The 24,616-nt window shown below is 36.4% G+C and overlaps 1 protein-coding gene across 15 annotated transcripts in view; it reads left to right on the top strand.

Moving 5' to 3' along the window:
* The window catches only part of USP25 (ubiquitin specific peptidase 25), a 160,232-nt gene that overhangs the window by 97,424 nt on the left and 38,192 nt on the right, over positions 1-24,616 (top strand). For all 15 annotated transcript variants that reach the window (XR_016232343.1, XM_008267137.5, XM_017347192.4 and 12 more), the window contains 7 exons: positions 5,910-6,037; positions 6,714-6,809; positions 7,946-8,107; positions 10,598-10,824; positions 15,591-15,661; positions 16,791-17,019; positions 17,951-18,151. Coding sequence is in view for 14 of the 15 variants with exons in the window: in XM_008267137.5 (XP_008265359.1) it covers positions 5,910-6,037; positions 6,714-6,809; positions 7,946-8,107; positions 10,598-10,824; positions 15,591-15,661; positions 16,791-17,019; positions 17,951-18,151 (1,114 nt within the window). In the remaining variant the exon portion in view is untranslated. The remainder of the gene's footprint in view (positions 1-5,909; positions 6,038-6,713; positions 6,810-7,945; positions 8,108-10,597; positions 10,825-15,590; positions 15,662-16,790; positions 17,020-17,950; positions 18,152-24,616) is intronic.

Raw genomic sequence — 24,616 nt, 5'->3', positions numbered from 1 at the left:
ATCCATTTTGTTGCAAACGACAGGATTTCATTTTTTTTTTTTAAATGTAGTGTAGTATCCCATAGAGTATATATACTATACTTTCTTTATCCAGTCTTCAGTTGATGGATATCTGGGTTGATTTCATATCTTAGCTATTGTGAATTGTGCTGCTATAAACATGGGTGTACAAATCACTCTTTCATATGGTGATTTCTTTTTGTTTGGGTAAATTCCCAGTGAGATGGCTGGGTCATATGGTAGATCTATATTCAGATTTTTTTCTTTATTTATTTATCTGAAAAGCAGAGTTACACAGAGGCAGAGGCAGAGAGAGGTCTTTCATTCACCAGCTCACTCCCCGATGACCGCAATGGCTGGAGCTGTGCCAATCTGAAGCCAGGAGCTTCTTCTGGTTCACCCATGTGGGTGCAGGGTCCAAGGACTTGAGCCATCTTCCACTGCTTTCCCAGGTCATAGCAGAGAGCTGAGTTGGAAGTGGAGCAGCCACTCAAACTGGCACCCGTATGGGATGCTGGCACTGTAGGCAGCTGTTTTACCTGCTGCACTGTAGCCGTGGCCCGTATATTCAGAAATCTGAATATGGCCCGTAGATTCAGATTTCTGAATCTACAGGCCATACTGTCTTCCCCAGTGGCTGTACCAGTTAACATTCTCACCAGTAGGATACCTTTTCCCACCAATTAGAGTACCTTTTCCTCTATATCCTCACAAGAATTTGTTGTTTGTTGATTTTTGTGTGAGACCCATTCTAACTGGAGTGAGGTGAAACCTCACTGTGTTTTGATTTGCATTTCTCTGATGGCTGGTGATCCTGATCATTATTTCAAGTGTCTATTGGCCTCTCTTGAAAAATGCCTGTTCAGGTCATTTGCCTATTTGTTAACTGGATTGTTTGTTTTGTTGTTGTTTAGTTTCTTAAGCTCTTTATACATTCTGGGTATTAATCCTTTTTCATTTGCATAGTTTGCAAATAATTTTTCCCATTCTTTTGATCGCCTCTTCACTATGCTGAGTGTTGTTTTTGCAGTGCAGAAGCTTCTCAGCTTGAAGTAATCTCATTTGTCAGTTTTGGTTTTGTTTGTCTGTGGTTCTGGGGTCTTTTCCAAGAAGTCGTGCCTATGCCAGTGTTTTGCAGGGATTTCACAGTATTCTCTAATGACTTGATGGTATTGGTTCCTAGCTTTAGGTCTGTAATCCATTTTGAGTGGATTTTTGTGTAAGGTATGAGGTAAACATCTTGTTTTGTACTTTTGGACGCAGAGATCCAATTTTCCCAGCACCATTATTTGAAGACACAGTCCTTGCTCTAGGATATGATTTTTAGTTCTTTTGTCAAAGATTAGATAATTGTAGATAGGTGCATTGATTTCTGGAGTTTTTCTTCTGTTCCATTGGTCTACAAATCTGTTTTTTTTTTTTTTTTTTTCTAGTACCAGGCTGTTTTGATTATAACCGCCCTGTAGTATGTCTTGAAATCTGGTATTGTGATGCCTGCAGCTTTGTTTTTGTTGTACAAGATTGCTTTAGCTATTCCAGGGTCTGTCTTGTTTCCATGTGAATTTTAGCATTTTTCCTAGATCTGAGAAGAAATTCCTTGAATTTTGATAGGGATTTCATTGAATCCATGTGAATTTTAGCATCATTTTTCCTAGATAGGAGAAAAATGTCCTTGTTATTTTGATTGGGATCCTATTGAATCTTTCAGTAGTATGACCTTTTTGATAATATTGATTCTTCTAATCCATGAACATGGAAGATTTTTCCATTTTTATATACAATTTTTATATATAATTTCTTTTTTCTTTAATGTTTTATAATTTTATTTGTAGAGATAATGTTTAAATTTATTCCAAGGTATTTTTTTAAGTTATTATGAAAGGGGTTGATCTTATAAGTTCTTTCTTAGCCATGGCATTGTCTTGTTTAACAAGTCTGTTGCTTTTTGTGTGTTAATTTCATATCCTTCCTCTTTACCAACCTCTTTTATGAATTCCAGCAGTCTTTGAATGGAGTCTTTTGGTTTCCCTATATAAAGAATCATGTGTTCTGCAAATAGGGGTAGTTGAGTTGTTCCGTTCCAGTTTGTATCTCTTTGATTTCTTTTTCTTGCCTGATGGCCCTGGCTAAAACCTCCAGGACTATATTGAATAGCAGTAATGAGAGTGGGCATCCTTGTCTGGTTCTGGATTTTAGGGGGAATGCTTCCAAGTGTTCCCCATTCAATAGGATGCTGGCTGTAGGTTTGTCATAGATTGCCTTGATTGTTTTGAGGAATGTTACTTCTGTACCCAATTTGCTTAAGATTTTCATCGTGAAAGGATGTTATATTTTATCAGCTGCTTTCTCTGCATCTATTGAGATCATCATAAGGTGTTTGTTCTTTAGTTTGCTAATGTGATGTATCACATTTATTGATTTGCTAATACTGAAAGATCCCTGCATCCCAGGGATAAATCCTACTTGGTCTGGGGGAATAATCTTTCTGATGTGTGATTGTATTCTATTACCTCGTATTTTGTTAAGAATCTTTGCATCTATGTTCTTCAGAGATATTGGTCTATAGTTCTCTTTCTCTGTTGTATCTTTTTCTGGTTTAAAAATTTAGGTGATGCTGGCTTCATATAAGGGGGTTGAGAGGCTTCCCTCCCTTTGAATTGTTTTGAATAGCTTGTAAATAATTGAAATTGGTGGTTCTTTAAATGTCTAGTAGAATTCAGTAGTGAAGCCATCTGTTTCTCGACTATTCTTTGTTGGGAAGGTCTTTATTACTGATTCAATCTCTGTTTGGTTGTGGTCTGTTTAGGTTTTCTATGTCTTCAGGACTCAAAATTGGTAGGTTGTATTTGTCCAGGAGTCATCTGTTTCTTCTAGGTTTCCTGATTTGTTGGCATATAGCTCTTTGTAATAATATGTGATGATTCTGTTTATTTCTGTGGTATCTATTTTTATATTTCTTTTTTCATCTCTGACTTTATTGATTTGAGTCTTCTCCCTCCCCCCACCTCCTTTGGTTAGTTGGGTCAGTGGTGTTTCAATTTTGTTTATTTTTTCAAAAAAAAAGCTCTTCATTTCATTGATCCTTTATATATTTTTTTGGTTTAAATTTTGTTTACTTTTTCACTAATTTTAATTATTTCTTTCCTTCTACTGATTTGGGGTTTTGTTTGTTGTTGGTTTTTAGGTCCTTGACATAAATTGATTGCTCATTTATTTGGTGCCTTTTCAGTTTCTGGGAATTTATCCAAACAGTTACTATAAATTTCCCACTTAACTATGCTTTTGCTGTATACCAAAAGTTTTGCTATGTTGTAATCTTCATTTGTTTCTAAAAAGTTTTTGATTTTTTTTTCTGAGACCTACTGCTCATTCAGGAGCATGTTGTTCATGTATTTGCATATGTTCTAGATATTCTTGAGTTTTTGGTTTCCAGCTTCATTCCATTGTGGTCAGAGAAGATGCATGTTGTGATTTTGATTTTTTTTTTTTTTTTAATTTGCCAAGACTTACTTTGTGGACTAGCATTTGGTCTACCCTAGAGAAAGTTCCATGCACTGATGAGAAGGATGTGTATTCTGCATGTGGGTTGAAAGTTCTGTAGCTATCATTATGTCCATTTGGTTTCTTTGTTGATTGTTCTGTGCATTGATGAAAAGGGGATATTGAATTCCCTCATTACTATTGTATTGGAGTATATGGCTCCCTTTAGATCCATTAACATTTCTTTTAAATAGACAGGTGCCCTGTATTTGGGTGCATGTACATTTATTATAATTACATTTTCCTGTTGAATTGATCCCTTAATCATTACATACTGCCCTTCTCTGTCTCTTCTAACAGTTTTTGTGTTGAAGTCTATTTTGTCTGATATTAAGATGGCTATACTATCTCCTTTTTTGCTCTCAGTTAGTATGTACTATCTTTTTCCATCCTTTCACTTTTAGTCTGCGTGTTTTTTCCATATTTGTATAATCTTTATGCAAAAATCAGATATATTCAACACTTTAAATCTCTTAATTTTGTAGATAAAATCAGGAACACTAATGCTGCCAATACTGATTATGTAAGCTCTTTATTCAGCAAGTGCAGAAATATGTTCCTTCTATTGGTTCATTATACAATACAATAAAATTAATGTGTTTAGAGGTAATGAGGAAAAGTGTTAGTTTGACTTTTCATGACCTCTTTCTCACAAGCATAGCATTCCAATAAAATTACAGAGATGTAAATACAGTTTTTCTGTTGAGTGACAAAGTTTTTTTTAATAAAATTTCTTGTGTTTCTTTAATTTTAAATGTATACTGCTATAATCACAATATTAATGTTGTAGAGCTGTTAAATGTACCATTTATATTTTTAAAAATTAGTGGTTGCTTGGTTTTCTCATCTAGTCCACAACAGCTTTAGAATAAGAAAATGAAATCCTTCTAGTCTTGTGTATGAAAATCTTAGCATTGCAGGTGGAGTAAACACATTCATAACAAACTTATTACATAACATTTTATGATTGTGCTGTCTTAAAGTAGATCACTATTTGAGTCATTTCATTTCCCATGACCATTTTAGAATCCAATGAATGAAAATACCTATTTAATTTTAGTGATGACATTTTTAAGTGTTGTAATAAAATAGAAAGGTAAGAATTTTTGGAGTATACTTGAGTTGAATATTGTGAAATGAAGATCAGTATTTTTCTAAGCCATCAAAACTTTTTCTTTTTACTTGAACACATGGCATCAAAGAAAGACCTGCACTACCATGTTTAGAGCAGCACTGTTCACAATGGCCAAAATCTGGAATCAACCAAGGTGTCCATCATCAGATGAATGGTTAAATAAATAGCAAATAGGTATAAAAAGAATGAAATTTTTGCAGCAAAATGGACACTACTAGAAGACATCATGTTGAGTGAAATAAGCCAGACTCAGAAAGGCAACTACCGCATGTTTACCCTTGTATGTGGGAGTGAAAATTTGAAAAACAAACAAAAAAGAAATGTTGCAGTATTGCTGCAACTATAGTTTTGTAAAACTTTGTTTTAATATCTTTGTCAAACCAATGGTTAAGTTTTATGATCTGTTTTTACTTCAAAATTTACTGTATATGTGTGAAAAAAACTTTTCTTTTTGCCATATAGGGTATTATTTTAATTCTTAATATGAATTTAAAAAGAATAGATGACACACACACCTATTATTTTTTTTTATTTGTCTTATCTATTTGAAAGGCAGAGAGCCAAAGAGAAAGAAATACAGGTTATCTCCAGTCTGCTGGGTCACTCTCCAAATACCTATAACATCCTGGGCTGGGCCAGGCTAAAGTCAGGAGTTAGGAACTCACTCCATCTTTCCTTACCGGAACCATCACCTGCTGCCTCCTGGGGGTCTGCATTGGTAGGATGCTGGGGTCAGGCGTCAAAGCTGGGACACAGTGCTTACATATTAATCACTAGGCTAAGCACCTGCCCCAGCAGTTGACATCTGTCCAAATTATGTGCCCAGTGTTTGGATTGTCAGCTTGTGATGATGCAAGTAAAAATGTATCCTGAGGGGCAAGTGTTGGATGCAGCAGTTAAAGTTACTGTTTTGGATGCCTACGCCCATATTGGAATGCGGCTTCTTGCTTACATGCACTTTGGTGGGCAACAGGTGATAGTTCAAATACTCACGGTGTCCCTGCTACCTATATGGGAAACTGAGAGGGAATTTTGGCAACTGGCTTCAGGAAGAACTGGTGAATAGGTGCTCTCTTTCCCTCTCTATATCTCTAAAATCTGCCTTTCAAATAAAATGAAAATAAAGAAATGAAAGTTTTTAAATATTGTCAGGTCAGCATCCTCTGCATAAAACTGAAATGGAGGAAACAGAAAGGTGGTATTAAGACTATTTTCTTATTCTATTTTCTTTTAGCATTGGTTTACTGAACTACCACCTGTGTTAACATTTGAATTGTCAAGATTTGAATTTAACCAGGCCTTGGGAAGACCAGAAAAAATTCACAACAAATTAGAGTTTCCCCAAGTTTTATATCTGGACAGGTATGGTTTGATACACTATATGACTTGGTTTTGAAATTAGTAGGCAAGTGAAGAATTTTTATAGTTAGAGGATAATTCTGCTTAATTTTGCTTTTTTATTATTAATCTTTACTAAGTATTAAACTAATACTATTTGTCAAAGAGATAGTTTATTTTTGTGTTAGAAAAATATAATTACTGGCATAATATTATATGGAAATAAAATATTTTTGTAATCCGAAAATTCTGATTGAATTTTAAAATAAACGCTCTTTTGGGGCTGGTGTTGTGGCAGAGTGTGTAAAGCTGTCGGCCATATGGCACTGGTTCAACTCGTGGCTGCTCCACTTCCAGTCTAGCTGCCTGCTAGTGGCCTGGGAAAGGCAGTGGAGGTTGGCCCAGGTGCCTAGGAGAAGCTTCTGGCTCCTGGCTCTGGCCTGGGTCAGTGCAACCGAGGCTGCTATGGCCAACTGGGGAGTGAACTAGCGCTTGGAAGATCTCTTTCTCTCTGGCTTTCCCTCTCATAATTCTACCTTTAAGATAAATAAATAAATCTTATAAAAATGCTAGTTTATATTATCTGATATCTTACAAAATTTCAACTGGATTAGTCTTTTTTAGTGGTAGCTAGTTTTAATATTGTCCCTAATTATAAGGTCCTTGGAAATGTTAATATTTATTGTTTTTCTCCTAATAGATACATGCACAGAAACAGAGAAATAACAAGAATTAAGAGAGACGAGATCAAGAGACTTAAAGATTATCTTACAGTATTACAGCAAAGATTAGAAAGGTATTTTAACTTTTATGAAATTATGAGATAACTATGGGAAGTCATGGGATTGGTGACTGTTTAGGTTTTTAATTTTAAATTTACCTTGAATGACTTACAAGTCTAGAAATAGATCTTGTCTTTTTAAAAGATTTTGGCTAAATAGTTTATTTCTGAGTTTTTTATCTGAGAACTATGATAATTATAATAATCTATAATTAGATTTAGAAGACTTAGTATTTAAAATCACATATATCATTGTCAACAGGTAATATATGGTGTTGAAAATAGAAATAAAATTAAATGAATCTAGTATGGGACTTTTCTTTTAGCATATGACTAAATGTTACTTTTGAGGTTTCCACTAAAATGAATGGTAGCTGAATTTTTCTCCTTTTGCAGAGAATACAAATTCAGATACCTCTCTGCTTCACAAAAGCTTACTAAAAGGAGGGAATTGGCATAGGTATAGAGTGATTGGTACAGGGTTGTCAAGAGAGCACATTTGTGTGTAGAGGGAGTGACATACAGCATTTATACATAGCTATGGTCTCACTGTTGTCTGTAGCTTCTGGTTACTTCTAAAAGAATTCAGAATCTAAACTATTAAGTGTCATGCAGGTAAGACAAAGTCTGTTGGCAGAAACGTGGCCTGAGGGATTCCAGTTTGTAACATCTGATCAAATTTGTATTCTCTCAATTTTAGATTGCAAATTAAAACCCTAAGATTTTTCATACAAAGTAATGTATCTTATTTCAACACTTTTTAATCGTGAAAAGTAGCATCATATTAAAAAATGATCAGAGCTAAAAGGAAGAGAATGAAACTCATTACCTTGTTCATGAGATCAAATGGCAGATCTAAAAATAAAAACAGTCTTAGGAAGGCATTAGGACTGTCAGTTTTCATCTTCCTGTTGAGTCATATTTTACAGCAGCATTTAGAAATTATTAGAATATATAAATACATTCAATATTAATCCCTTTTCTTTTTTTGAAGGATATTTAATTATATCTTGGATGTTTGAAAACAAATGCATTTCCTTTTTGAGGATGATTTATTTAAGTGGTGTACCATATTTTACAAGAATTATTTTTTGCAAACCCAAATGTACTGTATGTATAAGTAAAAGCCTTCATATTGTTATAATTCACAGATATTTAAGCTATGGTTCAGGTCCCAAGCGATTCCCGTTGGTAGATGTTCTACAGTATGCTTTGGAATTTGCTTCAAGTAAGCCTGTTTGCACCTCTCCAGTTGATGATATTGATGCTACTTCCCCACCCAGTGGTTCTGTACCAGCACAGACATTACCAAGGTAAAAGGTTTTCTTGATGAAAGAGAAATCTGTCTTACCTATATTGCGTAATAACATAATGAGGCCTTCAAAGGTAATTACATCCTGTGGTTTATTGTAACGAAGTCTTGGTTCACTTATTGTACATCTTTTGGATGGTTTTCTTATTTCATTATGTAAGTATATTTTGTGATTACAGATTTACATTTTCATCATTTTTTTCAATTTAAAATTGTACTTCAAGTTGTTTTGGTATATAGTAAGGTAAGTTTCAACTTTTTTTAGAAAATTATTTGAAAAGCAGGGAGGGAGCTGAAATGATACATTTCATTGATTCATCCTCCAAATCCTGCAAAAGCTGGAGCCTGAGAACCTGGAACACAATCTGTTTCTTTCATCTGGGTGGCAGGTATCCATCAAATTGAACCATTACCGGCTGCCCCACAGGATGCCTATTAATAAGAACCTAGAATGGCCGGCGCCGTGGCTCACTTGGCTAATCCTCCGCCTATGGTGCTGGCACCCTGGGTTCTAGTCCTGGTGGGGGCGCTGGATTCTGTCTCGGTTGCTCCTCTTCCAGGCCAGCTCTCTGCTGTGGCCAGGGAGTGCGGTGGAGGATGGCCCAAGTGCTTGGGCCCTGCACCCGCACAGGAGACCAGGAGAAGCACCTGGCTCCTGGTTTCGGATCAGCGTGGTGTGCCGGCCACAGCGTGCCGGCCGCAGTGGCCATTGGAGGGGGGTGAACAAACAGAAAAGGAAGACCTTTCTCTTTGTCTCTCTCTCTCACTGTCCACTCTGCCTGTCCAAAAAATAAATAAATAAATAAGAACCTAGAATCAAAAGTGAACCCAGGACTTGAACCCAGGCATTCTAGTATGGATGTGGTTATCCTGCTACACCAAACCCCTTGTCCCAGTTTCAGTCTTTCTTTATCCATGAAAATAATACTATTAAATCGGAATTTGTGAAGCTGATGTTGTGGCACAGTAGGTAAAGTTGGAGCCTGGGATGCCTGCCTCGCATATAAGCATCATTTCATGTCCTGGCTGCTCCACTTTGATCCAGCTCTCTGCTAATGCCTTTAGGAAAGCCACAGAAGATGATCCAAATACTTGGGTCCTTGCCACCCACATGGGAGACCTGAATTGGGATCCATGCTTCTGATTTTGTGTTGGCGCAGGTATAGCTGTTGTAGCCATTTGGAGAGTGAACCAGTAGATGGAAGATCTTACTCTTTGTGTGTGACTCTCCCTGTCTGTTTAATTTTGCCTTTCAAATAATTTTTTTGTATTTTTAAATTTATTTTTTAAGGTGAACAAATTTCATATAAACAGATTTAGGAGCATAGTGATACTTCTCACCCTCCTGCCTCCTTCCTTCTTTATTCTTTCTTATAATTTTTACAATGATATACTTTCAGTTTAATTTATACTCATAAGATTAACCCTATACTAATTGAAGAATTCAAAATAAAAAATCACTGTCCCATCACAGTAGAGACAAGGGCTGTAAACAAGCCTCAGAATGTCAGTCTTGCTCATATACATTACATTTTTTTGTACTCTGTAAGTGCACCACAGATCAGGGAAAACATATGGTATTTGTCTTTTTGGGACTGCCTTATTTCACTAAGTATAATGGCTTCCAGTTGCGTCTGTTTTGTAGCAAAAGACAGGATTTCTTTCATTCTTATTTTTGAGTAATATTCCATCATGTGTGTATACAACATTTTCTTAGTCATTGGTTGATGGGCATCTGAGTTGATTCCATATCTTAGCTATTGTGAATTGAGCTGCTGTTTCTTTAATATGAGCTGGCAAGTATTAGCAAGGGGAGGTCTGGAGGTCTTTATAATTTTAGCACACAGTAGATTTTTTTGCTGTCAATTTTTTAAAAAAATTAATTATTTTTACTGTAAAGCCACAATTTCATCCTTTTAATAATTTAGTCCTTATATTGTAAGAATCTTATTAGGATATTAGATCACTCCATTTATTTATTTATTTATTTATTTATTTTTTTTTTTTTTTTATTATTTTTTGACAGGCAGAGTGGACAGTGAGAGAGAGAGACAGAGAGAAAGGTCTTCCTTTGCCGTTGGTTCACCCTCCAATGGCCGCCGCGGCCGGCGCGCTGCGGCCGGCGCACCGCGCTGATCCAATGGCAGGAGCCAGGAGCCAGGTGCTTTTCCTGGTCTCCCATGGGGTGCAGGGCCCAAGCACCTGGGCCATCCTCCACTGCACTCCCTGGCCACAGCAGAGGGCTGGCCTGGAAGAGGGGCAACCGGGACAGAATCCGGCGCCCCGACCGGGACTAGAACCCGGTGTGCCGGCGCCGCTAGGCGGAGGATTAGCCTATTGAGCCGCGGCGCCGGCCCCATTTATTTATTTTTAAAAATGTTTTCCTTTTCAAATTAGAGCTAATTTAATGTCTGTGTGTTTGGCATTATCTTTGTCAAGATTTTCAGTTTGAAAGTTTGATAGCAAATATTTTATGCTTTTTAAAATATAGCACAGCAGAGCCACAGGGAGCCCCTTCTTCAGAACTGCCAAGCACATCACCTGCATCAGTTGCTGCCATTTCGTCAAGATCAGTGATACACAAACCATTCACCCAGTCTCGGATACCTCCAGATTTGCCCATGCATCCAGCTCCAAGGCACATAACAGAAGAAGAACTTTCTGTACTAGAAAGCTGTTTACATCGTTGGAGGACAGAAATAGAAAATGACACCAGAGGTAAGAACCTTCTGGTCGTGGTAGCATAGCTACTGTCACCTCAGATGTGTATAATGTTAAAACTGAGACAGAAAATCACTTCTGGATTTCATATTTAAATATTAGAGTCATTTTTTTTTTTCCGAGAAAAGGTTTTATGTAAGATGAAGTAGTGTGACTCCTCACTTTTATATTCTTAATATCAGGTTCATAGGAACCAAAAGATTTTCCCTGGATTAGGTAACTGATTAATGACTTAGCAGATGGTCTGATTTTCTGGTTTAGAGCTCTAAATTTATATCAAACTGGTATTTGCAGATTCTGTGTTGGTAAAATGTCATACAGAACCAAAGTTTGTATGTATCTGTTTTGTCCTTCACCTGATGTTTGCTTAACAAAGAAGCGTGTTAAGAGAAATTTTCTTTAGTCTTAAGAACTAGAAAGGAAATTTTTAATTTTTAAATCTGCTATAACAAATCTTTCAAATTGTGACCTATGGACACAGTGTTAATCTGTTACAGAATTTTAACTGGCAAAAAACAAAATGAGAAAGATAAGGACAATGCTCTATAGAGTATATGTGTATTAAGTTCCCAATCTGTTCTTTCTTTGAAGAAATTTCCTTTATATTGAATTTACATGTTTCCCACTTTCCTATTGTAAAGATGTATGTTTGTTTTAAATGAAATGATGTTAATACTTCATCATAGATTTTGTGAATTAATTTTTTTATTTATCAAAATGCTTTGTTATAATCCCCTTATGTTATGACAGTTCTGTTGGTTTGTGAAAAAAAATGTGGGAACTACAAGATTGGAATTTATTGACAATACTGGTTGTTGAATTTTATGTGACCAACTTTATATTAATAAAGAGCAAAGTAAAAAGTGAGTAAATAGGGAATTATGATTAATAACAAGCATTATTACTTGTAAAGATTTTCCTTAATATTTTCTATATATGAGGAATTATTTATTTATTTTTAAATGTATTTGAAAGCCAGAGTCACAGAGAGAGAGAGGGATAGACAGAGAAAGAGAGATGGATATTCCATCCTCTGGTTCATTCCCTGAATGGCCACAGTAGACAGGGCTGGGCCAGGCTGAAGCCAGGAGCCAGAAGCCTCCTATGGGTCTTTCATTAGGAGGCAGGAACCCAAGCACTTGGCCATCCCCCACTGCTTTCCCAAGCACATCATCAGGGAGCTGGATTGGAAGTTTTCCACTGGGTTTCAAAACCAGTGCCTTTATGGGATGCCAGTGTTCCAGGATGTTGCTACTATGTCACAATGCTGACCCCTGAGATTTTTTTTTTGTATTTGAACTTATTAACAAATATTAATTAAGCATAGAATGTTTAGCAAACACTGCTAACTGTTGGGGTAATTTTCTGCTAGGCATGGCCAATTATTTTTATGGGGTTAAATTCAGAGGATGGAAGCTAGGAAGCTTTTAAAACCGAAATAGTTGCATTGCTCTTCAGAAACTACTGATATTGATCAGTTGACTATGGATATGAGAGAGGATGGAGTCAGGAGTATCTCCTTAGTTCATAATGGTGTTGGTAACGAAATAGAGATCAATGCACCTGAGCAAAGTGATGGACCTCCCCCACCCCACCTCTGGGGAGGAGGTGGGAATATGATGAGTTCACTTTGGTCCCTTTTAAGTTTGAGAAGCTTGAGGGGCAGTCATAGATAAGCTTTGCATATATAATACTATAGGTCAGGAAAGGTTTTCCTTAGGAAATTTATTTCCTTACTTTCCTCCTTGTTGATAGTAGCTGTTAGCATTATTTTTAATTATTGTGTAGTACTCCAATATATTTGTGTGATAGAATTTATTTAATTTTCATATCAACATTCCCTGGCCTTCTGCATACATGCTTATATCCTCTAGGTTTTCATACCTATCTATATATAATATTATTATTTAATTGAAAGGCAGAATTACAGAACTGAAGGGAGACAGAGTGTGAGAGAGGTCTTCCATCTGCTTGTTCACTCCCAAGATGACTGCAATGGCTGGGGCTGGACCAGACTGAAGTCAGGGTTCTAGAACCCTGTCTGATCTCCAAGTGTTTGACAGGGACCCAAGCACTTGGGCCATCATCTGCTGCTTTCCCAGGTTCATTAGGAGGGTGCTGGATCCAAAGTGAAGCATTCAGGACTCTTGGCACTCATATGGAATTTTCCACATCTCAGTATGAATCTGAACCCACTGCACCACAACACTGGCCTCAGGATATATTCTTAAAAGTGCCATTTCTCATCTATTTAACTTAAATTTGAATTAACTGTTTTAAAATTTTCTTTCAAGGTGGCCTTTGTGTTGCAGCAGTTAAGCTGCCTCCTGTGACACTAGCTTTTAAAGATTTATTTTATTTGAAAGGCAGAGTTCCAAAGAGGCAGAGGCAGAGAGAGAGATCTTTGATCTGCTGGTTCACTCCCCAAATGACCATAACGGCTGGAGCTGAGCCGATCCAAAGCCAGGAGCCAGGAGCTGCTTCTGGGTCTCTGACAGGGGTGTAGAGACCCAAGGACTTGGGCCATCTTCCACTGTTTTCCCAGGCCATAGCAGAGAGCTAGATTGGAAGAGGAGCAGCTGGGACTCAACCCAGCGTCCATATGGGATGCCGGCACTACAGGTGGTTGTTTTACCCACTTTGCCACAGCGCCGGCCCCAATAAATAAATCTTTAAAAAATTTTCCCCTCAAAACATTGAGTCAGTTTACAGTCCTGTGAACTGTGTATAAGAAAGGCTGCCAGCTAATACCCTATCTCTGGTGCTTTTTAATTTTTGGTAGTCTGATGGTAAAAATATATTTCAGTGTCTTGATTTGTCTTTCCTTAATGATGAGTGAAATTGTAGTTGTTTATTTTTATTGTCATGTAAATCTCTAATTTGTAACATGGTAATTTTTTGTATTGTGTTTTTCTTACTGCTTAGTAGAAAGTTTAATGCATTATAGATATTAGTCTTTGTCCAATAGTATATGCAGTCAGTTTTTCACTTTATTTTCTTTATGTATGTTGTCTTTAGTTATGGTAATTTAGATTTTATAAGTTTTATGTGTGAGGGTCTTATCTTTTCCTTTATGGTGCTGAGACAGAGGGAGAGAGTTTGGGAGAGAGAGAGACTGACTGGGAGAGAACTCAAATCTGCTAATAGACTCCTCAAATGCCTGCAATGGTCAGGGCCAAAGCTGACAGCTGAAAAGGCAAATTAATTTTCTCATTTGGGTTGCAGAAACCCAATCACCTGAACCATCCCTGCTGTTGTTCAGGATCAGCATTAGCAGGAGCTGTAGTGTGGAAGTAGAGCTGGGAATTGAATCCAGGCAATCTAGTGTGGGATTCTGGGATTGAAACCATTAGGCTAAAATACCCACTCCTAGTCACTAGACAAGTCTTTCCACATTCTAAAGCTAGTAATATTTTCTCATAGTCTTTCATGGTTTCTTCCAAATTCTGTTCCATGGCCTCACACTATGGTGTGGTTATATTATAATCCATTTCTCTACTGACAGATATTTAGATAAGCTCCCCCTTTTAAAAATTATTATGCACATTATAGCTGTGAACATTCTAATCTCTGAATAATTTTATAAGATTAATTTTTATTAGAAATAGAAGCAATAGGTAATGGAAATACCAAAATTTTATTTTATATAATATTACATTCATATATGTATACTCATAGTCATAAGATAGGTGGTGAAGTTATTTTCTCCTTAAGTTTTCCTGTTTTATATCAATATGTAATGGGATTTAGTTTTAAGTCTTACTGAGATCTGCTTACGTAGATTTGGGAAAAAGTTCAATTTTATTGACTCTGAATATTTTCTAGATGAATAACATTTTTATTAACTTTTTAATGTTTTATGTATTAATTTGAAAGGGAGAATAGCAGAGAGAAAAAGACAGAGCTCTCCTATCCACTGGGTCGTTCCCCAGATACCTACAATAGCTGGGCCTGAATCAGTCTAAAGCTGGAGCCAGTGGCTCTTAATGGATCGCCCATGTGGATGACTTACCCAGTTATTTAGGCCATCATCTATTGCCTCTCAGGTACATTAGCAGGAATCTGTATGAGAAGTGAAGGTGAGCCTTGAGCCTAGGCTTGATCTAGAACTCGATCTCTGATGTGGGATGCAGATCTCCCCACTGGTAACCTGATGCACACAAACCCTGCTCCTATTTTGTTATTTAATTATGTATTCACAGTATGCCTTTTATTAAGGAGAACTGTATCTCAGTTTATTCAGGTTCCAAATGTGTCCAAATATAATGTTATCTTTTTTTAAAGATTTACTTTATTTATTTGAAAGAGAATTTCAGAGAGAGAGAGAGAGAGCTAGAGATACATAGAGTGAGATCTTCCATTCGCTGCTTCACTCCCCAAATAGTTGCAACAACTGGAGCTGGGCCAGGCTGAAGCCAATAGCCAGGAGCTTCTTCCTGGATTCCCACGTGGGTGCAGGGAACCAAGGACTTGAGCCATCTTCTGCTGATTTCACAGGTGCATTAGTAAGGAGCCAGATCAGTAGTGGAGCAGCCAGGACCCAAACTAGTGCCTATATGGGATGCTAGTGTTGCAGATGGTGGCTTAAGCGATTATGCTGCAACATTGGACTCCCAAATGTGATGCTATTAAAAGAATTTTAGGGGAAAGTTTTCTTGTACCTCTACCATGCTTATAAGAAGAAATTTAGTCCCTAGTTTGTAAGTCTCAGTAGAAATGCAACTGATGGTAATCACTAGCTTATATCTGATTTATATCCTTAGATTTGCAGGAAAGCATATCCAGAATCCATCGAACGATTGAACTAATGTACTCTGACAAGTCTATGATCCAAGTAAGTGAGATTTTGAGCTAGTATCATTGTCAACAGTATTTGCATATGTATTTTTTTTTATTTTTAATTTTTGACAGGCAGAGTGGACAGTGAGAGAGAGAGAGACAGAGAGAGAATGCATATGTATCTTAATTTATCATTATAGTATTTATCTTGACCTAATTCTTTATTATGTTTTGCTATGAAATTTTGGTAATTATGTTGTAAAATGACATAAACATGTTAGGAAAAAGGATAACTAATAATTTAAGAGTAAAACTGAATGAAGAAGAAAGTTTTCTAACAAGATTAGAACACATTTCCCTCACTTAGTTGTATTCTCATACTTCATTTTCCTTTTTATTTCTTAAATTGTTTCTAAAGATTTATTTATTTGAGAAAGTTGTAGGCAGAGAGGAAGAGACAAGGAGAGAGATCTTCCATCTAAAGGTGCACTTCAGGATTAGGCAAAGCTCCATCCTGGTTTCTCACATGGGTAGCAGGGTCCAACCACTTGGGTCATTTTCTGCTGCTTTTTCTTGGCCATAAGCAGAGAGCTGGATTGGAAGTCAGCAGCTGGAACATGAACCAGTGCCCATATAGGATGGCGGCTTTACCTACTGTGCCGCAAGTTTATCAAGCTTCTCCAAAAGTTCTTATTTACTATTAAACTTTTATAGTAGAAAAGAAATATGATTGTTTAAGGAAACAAGATTTTGGGAGGAACTCTAAGTCTCCATTACATTTTAACTTCTGGTATACATTATCTAATTCATTTAATAAGCTGTCAATTTATGATTATAAATATTTGGATAAATCATGTATTGTATATGAACTGTTTACCATAAGTTCTTTATTCAGAAGAAAGAGTTCAATAAATATATATACAACAAATAACATTTTGATTTTCAAAAAGCATCTTATATATATACCTGTCTACTTTATATATCTTTAGCTCATTTAACTTCTCTTGCTTAATTTTTTGGTTTAATTCTTCAAAAAATTTTAATCTAGTTTTCTTCTGTTTTAAAAAATATATTATGTGGTTGCCTTCAAATATGTAGTTTGTGGATTTTATGGACTATTATATAATAGAAATGTAATTACAGATCAACTTCTCTTCTTTCTTTTCTTTTTTCCCCACATTTAGGTTCCTTATCGCTTACATGCTGTTTTGGTTCACGAAGGCCAAGCTAATGCTGGGCACTACTGGGCTTACATTTTTGATCATCGTGAAAACAGGTGGATGAAGTATAATGATATTGCTGTGACAAAGTCATCATGGGAAGAGTTAGTGAGGGACTCTTTTGGTGGCTATAGAAATGCCAGCGCATACTGTTTGATGTACATAAATGATAAGGCACAATTTTTAATACAAGGTAAGAATGTGAAATATTTTGGGCGGTATATGGCTTTTAAATAAGTAGCATTCTTTTTTGCCCAGTTCTGCTCATTTGATAAGATTTGGTTTAGATGTCATCTCCCCTACAGAGTTTTTCTTGACCTTCCAGAAAAGTGTCTCTCCTTATACTCTTGTAGCATACATGTATTGGGCATTTCTTGTTGGAACTCCATGTGGACTTTGATGTGTATTTCACTCTGATTTTCTCACAGGTAGCTTCCATGTCTTACTATATTTTAATTGTTTTATTTCTTCTATTCTAATATGCATATGGGAAGCTCTTAATAAAAGGTTTGTTGAAACTGATAAAATGAACTTTCTTTTTGTATGTATCTATTCTCAAAACCAGCTAGACAATCCATTAATAATAGAAAAGGTAAAGTTGATATTGTGTGTATAGTAGAGGTTTAGGAGATCCTTTAAATAGTATTTTTGTAATGTTTTTAAAAATCTGGCTATGTTGATTTGTTTTCATAATTGTATATTTTTATGGCTATACTTAACTGCTGCAGATGAAAAACAATTTTAGTTCTGTTTCACACTTTATAAGGTTGTCACTGTTTCTTATGTTATGAAAAGATTAATTTCCTGAGTAATCAAATGTACTTTTTTCTTACAATTACGGAAATGTTATTTTATCAATGTAGAATAGCAAAAAAATAGTTTGTCTAATATCATTTTTACTCAGCTTAAAAAAAATCTGAGAACATTACCTGTAATGGACTATCAGATATATATATGTATATATTGTGTTTTTCTGAACATTTATGTTTTAGAAAAATTTTGAATAATACTGATTTGCTATACAATTCATAGTTTAAATCCCATTTCAAATGTATTTTATTTTGAACTTTGCATTTTTCCTTTAATTCTTAATTTTATACTAGTTTTTGAAATATGATTTGCAGAGGAGTTTAATAAAGAAACTGGGCAGGCTCTTGTTGGAATAGAAACATTACCACCAGATTTGCGAGATTTTGTTGAGGAAGACAATCTGCGATTTGAAAAAGAACTGGAAGAATGGGATGCACAACTTGCCCAGAAAGCTTTGCAGGAAAAACTTTTAGCATCGCAGAAATTGAGGGAGTCTGAGCCTTCTGTGACAACAGGTTTGTCCATTTTTATTAAGCTGTATTTAATTATCAACATCATTATATTTATTATTATTTTGTAATAAAAATTGGATATACTTGCTGGAAAAAAATCTTTAGCCATCTGGAAGTGTGAACAGGTTAGTCAAAATCATCAGTAATGAGATATTCCCAGCTAACAGTTTTGTTTTCCCCTTTGGCAGATACCATTGTCTGCATATACATATTGAGCAACCCTTGTGCTAGGTACTTGGGACTAGGAGTTGTTTGTAGTTTTTCAGATTCTGGAATATTGGCATAACTTTTACTGATTGAATATCTGAAATCCAAAAATGAGAAATGCCAGATATTTCAAATTTTGAAAACTTTTTGAGCATCATATCGGCACTCAGTAACTGTTTCAAATTTTGGAGCTTTTTAGATTTTGGATTTTCTGGCCAGCGCCGTGCGGCTCACTAGGCTAATCCTCCACCTGCGGCACTGGCACCCAGAGTTCTAGTCCCGGTTGGGGCGCTGGATTCTGTCCCGATTGTTCCTCTTCCAGTCCAGCTCTCTGCTGTGGCCTAGAAAGGCAGTGGAGGATGGCCCAAGTGCTTGGGCCCTGCACCCGCATGGGAGACCAGGAGGAAGCACCTGGCTCCTGGCTTCGGATCGGTGTAACACGGTGCCGGCCATAGCAGCCACTCTGGGGGGTGAACCAACGGAAAAAGGAAGACCTTTCTCTCTGTCTCTCTCTCTTACTAACTCTGCCTGTAAAAAAAAAAAAAAAAAAAAAAAAAAATTTTAAAAAAGATTTTGGATTTTCTGATTAATGATGCTCAACTTTTTTATCTTTGGATAAATGAGATGATTCTGCTGGCTCTACCTATCCTGCCTACTCTTGAGTGTAATCGACTCTTCTTGGCAAGAAACAGAAAAAGCTGTGACGATATCAGGCAACAAAAACAAAGGCACTATTAGAACTTGACCTAGTAACTTCAAATTGGAGCAAAATAATACTGCTAATATACCCTTCTGTTTTTATATAATACTAAAATAGCACTTTTAACTTAGAGTATTTATTTGATTTTAGCCAAAATTAAGTATTTGATATATTCCAAGTGAAAATCTATAGAACTGTAAGATATTTTTGAGTGCTAAATACTCAAAAATAAATATGAAAATGTCATTATCATATAAACTACTAGCTGATGAGTGCAATATGGTTTTTAAAATTAGCACTGGATAAAAATGAGGGAAATATATTCTATCAAAATGAAAAATTGAATGTCTTGATTTTTTGAAAGAATAATTTTATCATTTAAGTTGTGAATATATTTTACAGCAGCATATTTCCTGCTGTAAAAGAGAAAATGTTGTTTCCCTGTAGTAGTTCAATAAACAAGAAGCTAAAAATTAAACCCAGATGTTTTCCTCCAACTCATTTGTCTTTAACAACAACAAAAAAACCTGATCATTTTGATTTTTTTTCTTTTTAGAAGGTGTGTGTGTTTTGTTTTTATTTAAGGAAACCATTCAGAATTTTGATTGTTTAATTTCACCTCTTATAAACAGATTTCCATGCAGGATTACTTTTGTGGGTTTTAGCATTATCATTTTTATAAGACGGAATTATTCCTTTAATAGAAAATTCACAGTACCACAATATGGCATGCACAGATCTGTCCAGATTTGTAACTTGGTTTTCATGTAAATTGAATGTAAAGTCATTGATTTTGATCTTGAAATAAATAAATCAGAATTTTTAAAAGACCACAATAATGATATTATACAAGCAAAGATGCTAACATATCACTACTTACACAACATACAATCTACTATCACAGTGACTGGTGAATTCTACCACTATTCAAAGTTAGCTTTTTTCCATGCATACATCCAGGGTCCAGCTATGGGTGCACAACAATACAGTTTCAGTGGATATCAAGAGATATTTAGACTCAAATCACATGTAGTAACTATATTATAGTTCTTTGCATTTTTAAATCAATTCCACCCCCGGATGACTTCATCCTTTGTCTTCTGTGATATATGTCCCAAACCACTCCCCAAAACTTGTCACAAGATGGAGGCACTATGTTGTTTTCCCCATAGTGTTTTCATACTTCATTTTCATGGAATTGTTCTTGTCTTGTTACCCTGAATGGAAGGGACTGCATCATTGCTGTAAGTGATAGTAAGTAGTACTTAAGCATTCACAATGAATCCTTTGTTTATTGATTAAGCTCCTATTCTTGGCATACTTATATTTTGTATAACAAAGTTATAAATTCTGTGCAGCTTCCTCTCTTTATCTTGTTTTTTATCATAAGACTCTCCAAATTCACAGAGTTAACTGTTTTGTTGTACTAAGTCAAACTAGTTCATACTCACCACCAGTACACCTATCTGGTAAAGATTAGCCTTGTCCTGTTTTTTTATGTCTGTCATCTTTTTTTTTACTTTTTGCATGTGTCATATTATTCTCTGTAAAAAGGACAGACTGCATGCCTTGCATTCCTTTCCTTTTCTTTTTTTCCCCCATGAACAGTACTTCCCACTCCATACTTTAAATGCTGTTTTATAACTTTAAAAATGTTTGCCACTGGGTTTTGGTCATATATATTCATATATCTTTTTATTATGTAAAGCAAACATGAAGAGAGTACAGGTATATTTCTGAGGCATGCTAACTAAGAGAGAGGTGGATGTGGTCAATTCACATATGAGAGTTAAGATAATTCTCTTCCAGGCTGGGTTTTTTGAAAGCTGGGGAAATAGTCTTTCAAAAGGGAACATTGTGTCTTCTATAGAACTGATGGAAACATGTACTTTGTGAGACTTAACAGCAATAGAATTCCAAGTCTATAAATTTGGAAAACAAGATTACTATTAAAAGTTTGCTACCTATTACTGAATTAAGTAATCGATTCTCTGCTATAGGGGAATTTAGCATATCACAATTGAGTAAGGCTGATGTTTTATTAGAATGATTTATCTACCATCATTAGTATAGAAATTTTTATTTTGATGCCCAAATCATCTTTTTCCTACATCTCTAAATAGTTTCAAAGTAATTTGTTTCATTTGGTATTATACTTCCAGGACCTCAGAAAGAATGTGTATTTAAGTCTCTGTTGTGTACGAGGATAATGAGTGATGAATAGAAGTAATACAAGCAAATGTTGCTCATAAAATCCAGTAGAGTGATTTTTTCTTTACCTCCTTGAAAAATCTTTTCAATAATTCTGTGACATAAGAAGATTAATATCCAATTTTTGATCAAATTAGTATTTGTCGTCTTGACCAAGAAATGCATATGCATTAATCCTCCAGTCCCATTGATACTTCTAGGCCATACCGCATTACCAAAGATGTAGGCATCAGAATTGCCAGGGAGAGGGAGGAGGGAGGGAGGAAGGGAGGGAGGGGAAAGAAGGCTATTTCCTTCATTCACCTAAACCAGATTAATCCTCATTCCCTCTTGTGTAGCAGAAATATTCCTGTTACCAGTATGGTAAAGATCTTCCTCATATTTCTGAGTCTTTATGAACTCTTCTCAGCTCACCACCCCACAGCAGCTATTATCCGTTTCCTTCCAATCCTGGTCTAATTTCACTACTAAATTTATAACATTCTTCTTTATGTTGTACTTATATTTTCACTTGCTTACCAATATAAAGGATTCTATTTTTTTTATCTGTCCTTACAGTGCTTTTGCATGTGCTCTTAATTCTGCCTGGAGCCTTCTCCTTTCTCATCTTGAAGATAATCTCTACAAATCCTTCAAGATTCTGCTCAGTTCATGTTTCTTCTAGAAAATCTTCACTAACATACAACATTATCCCAAGTGTTTGTATTAAGTCTAAAGTGGTTTTATAGAACCTTGTACATAACTTTGTTATTGCATTTAGCACATTATATTACAATAGAGTACATAGTTACCTGATTTTATTGAGATCCTTAATGAGTAAATTATATAAATTAAAACATAGCACAGTACTTAAAGTGACATAGGGTCAATAAACATGTTGGGAATGCAGTTTGAATTTCTTGTTCTAATCTCCCAGGTGTGTTGAATCTTTGTAGGTTTACCTACTGTGACTTTTTAAAAAGTTAATCTATTTATTTGAGAGGCAGAGTTACATACAGAGAGAGGAAGAGACAGCGAGAGAGGTCTTCCATCCGCTGGTTCACTCCGCAAATGGTCACAATGGCCGGAGCTGGGACATTCCAAAGCTAGATCCCAGCGGCCTCTTCTGGGTCTCCCACATGGGTACAGGGGCCCATGGACTTGGACCATCTTTTGGTGCTTTCCCAAGCACAGTACCAGGGAGCTTGATTGGAAGTGGAGCATTCAAGACTCAAACCCACTCCCCTTTGGGATGTCCACACCACAGGCAGAGGGTTAAACTTCTTTTTACTTTTTTTTTTTTTTTTTTTTTTTTTGACAGGCAGAGTGGACAGTGAGAGAGAGAGACAGAGAGAGAAAGGTCTTCCTTTGCCGTTGGTTCACCCTCCAATGGCCGCCGCTGCAGCCGGCGCACCGTGCTGATCCGATGGCAGGAGCCAGGAGCCAGGTGCTTTTCCTGGTCTCCCATGGGGTGCAGGGCCCAAGCACCTGGGCCATCCTCCACTGCACTCCCTGGCCATAGCAGAGAGCTGGCCTGGAAGAGGGGCAACCGGGACAGAATCCGGCGCCCCAACCGGGACTAGAACCCGGTGTGCCGGCGCCGCAAGGTGGAGGATTAGCCTATTGAGCCACGGCGCCGGCTAGAGGGTTAAACTTCTAACACCACAGAGCCAACCCAACCTACTGTGAGTTTATGTGTATACAGTAACTCTAGAGAAATAGTTCTATCTGACATTTAAACAAAATTATTTGTTACTACTTATATGATTTTTGGATTCAAACCTGTATGTGGGTGGAAACCCGGCCCTAATATGCTGAAGTGTATTTCCCTGTGTTGATCAGCTAAAATTACTCTTGCTCCTAAGGTGGTATTTTGCATAAACTCCAAGTATCTGTGGGTTGGACTAATGTTAGATTAGATGGATTTCTTGGCTGTTCATTGCATTAGGTTTGGATCATACTATCAGCTGTTGATGTTGTTTATTATTGTGAGAAGAGACAAAGTATGGCAAACAGAAGAGAAAACCGTTAGGTCCTGCAACAGCTGGTTTAAGCCAGCTGTCGTGAAACTGTCCAGAAGCAGATGGCACTGCTAAACTGGAAGTGGTTTAAGCTTTTCTTTGCTTTATCCTTCATGCAGGGACACTGAACGATGTCACAGTCCAAAGCTCTTTCCTTGTCATATCTACATTCATTTTACCTCTTTTGTCCTGTTAACTCATGACAATACTTGGAAGTCATCTGCACGTAGTCTCCAGTCCTTTGTGTCTAAAAGATGCCTTGAATCTAGCAAATTCTCTCTACCTCCTTGCTGTATTTTATCCCAAAGCATTGTTTTTTCCTTCCCATCTTGTTCTAATACCTTCTGTTATTTACACTGACTACTTCTAGTTATGTTATTCTCCACAATGTGGTCAGAATAAAGGTTTTAAAACTTTCCATATTGCCATTGTTTTTAAAACTTTACTTCCTTTGCTTAAAACATCTAAATGACTCAGTATTAGTGGATTTGCCTTACCTGCATCATCTCTTGCCATATTTCTATTCTTGTCCTGTTGCCCAGCCACACAGCTGTTCATGGGCTCTTTATTCTTCCGTCTGGCTACACAACTCATTTGTTGTTTGGGTTAGAGCTCACTTTGTCCTGTAACCCACAATCTAATTTGCCCTTCCCACCCAATCACCATTCATCCCTGGAATGTATTGTCTTATTATTGTCACATTTATATTTGTGATTATTTGGTTACTGACTTTTCCATGGTTGGCCATAAGCTTGATGGAGACAGAAACTGGTGGTTTTTGTTGCACCTGGAGTCCCACTGCTTAGCATAGCTCTTGGCCTGTAGATGCTTAATTAAAATTTGCTGTGTAAATAAATGCCCTTCCATGTACTATGATATTATGTGATTTCTTTTTTAATAATAACTTACTTTGAAGATGTTTAAAATAAAATGCTGGAGAAGATGATAGTTGTTTGTCAACAGGTGGTTGAGCAAGGACTCAGTTGGTCCCAGTAACATAGAACAGTGTTTCAGTGGTCATGCTTATTCCTCATATCCATTAATTAATTTAGTTACTAGCTCATTTGTACCATTAAGTTACTGTGTACCTCTCATGGTAGCTGTTAAAGAACTACCAATACAAATGGTAGATAGCAACTTTGATGTTGAGCATCTCACAGTCTAACAGGAGTTACAATCTTTGAACAAATATAGCAGTAATGAAGTCATAAGTATGGGAAGTGCTGTAAGGGAAGGAAAGTATAATTTGCTCTAGCACAGTGATTCTCATCCTGGAGTTGATTTTGCCCCACAGCATTTAAGACTTGAGACATTTTTGGTTGCTGCACCAAGAGGTGAGGTGGCAGTACT

The sequence above is a fragment of the Oryctolagus cuniculus genome, chromosome 4, assembly GCF_051225735.1.
Source record: "Oryctolagus cuniculus isolate XC-2025 breed Fujian yellow rabbit chromosome 4, ASM5122573v1, whole genome shotgun sequence".
NCBI classification, from domain to species: Eukaryota; Metazoa; Chordata; class Mammalia; order Lagomorpha; family Leporidae; genus Oryctolagus; species Oryctolagus cuniculus.
The sequence above is the reverse complement of the archived record's forward strand: the minus strand, read 5'-3'. Positions and strand labels throughout refer to the sequence as shown.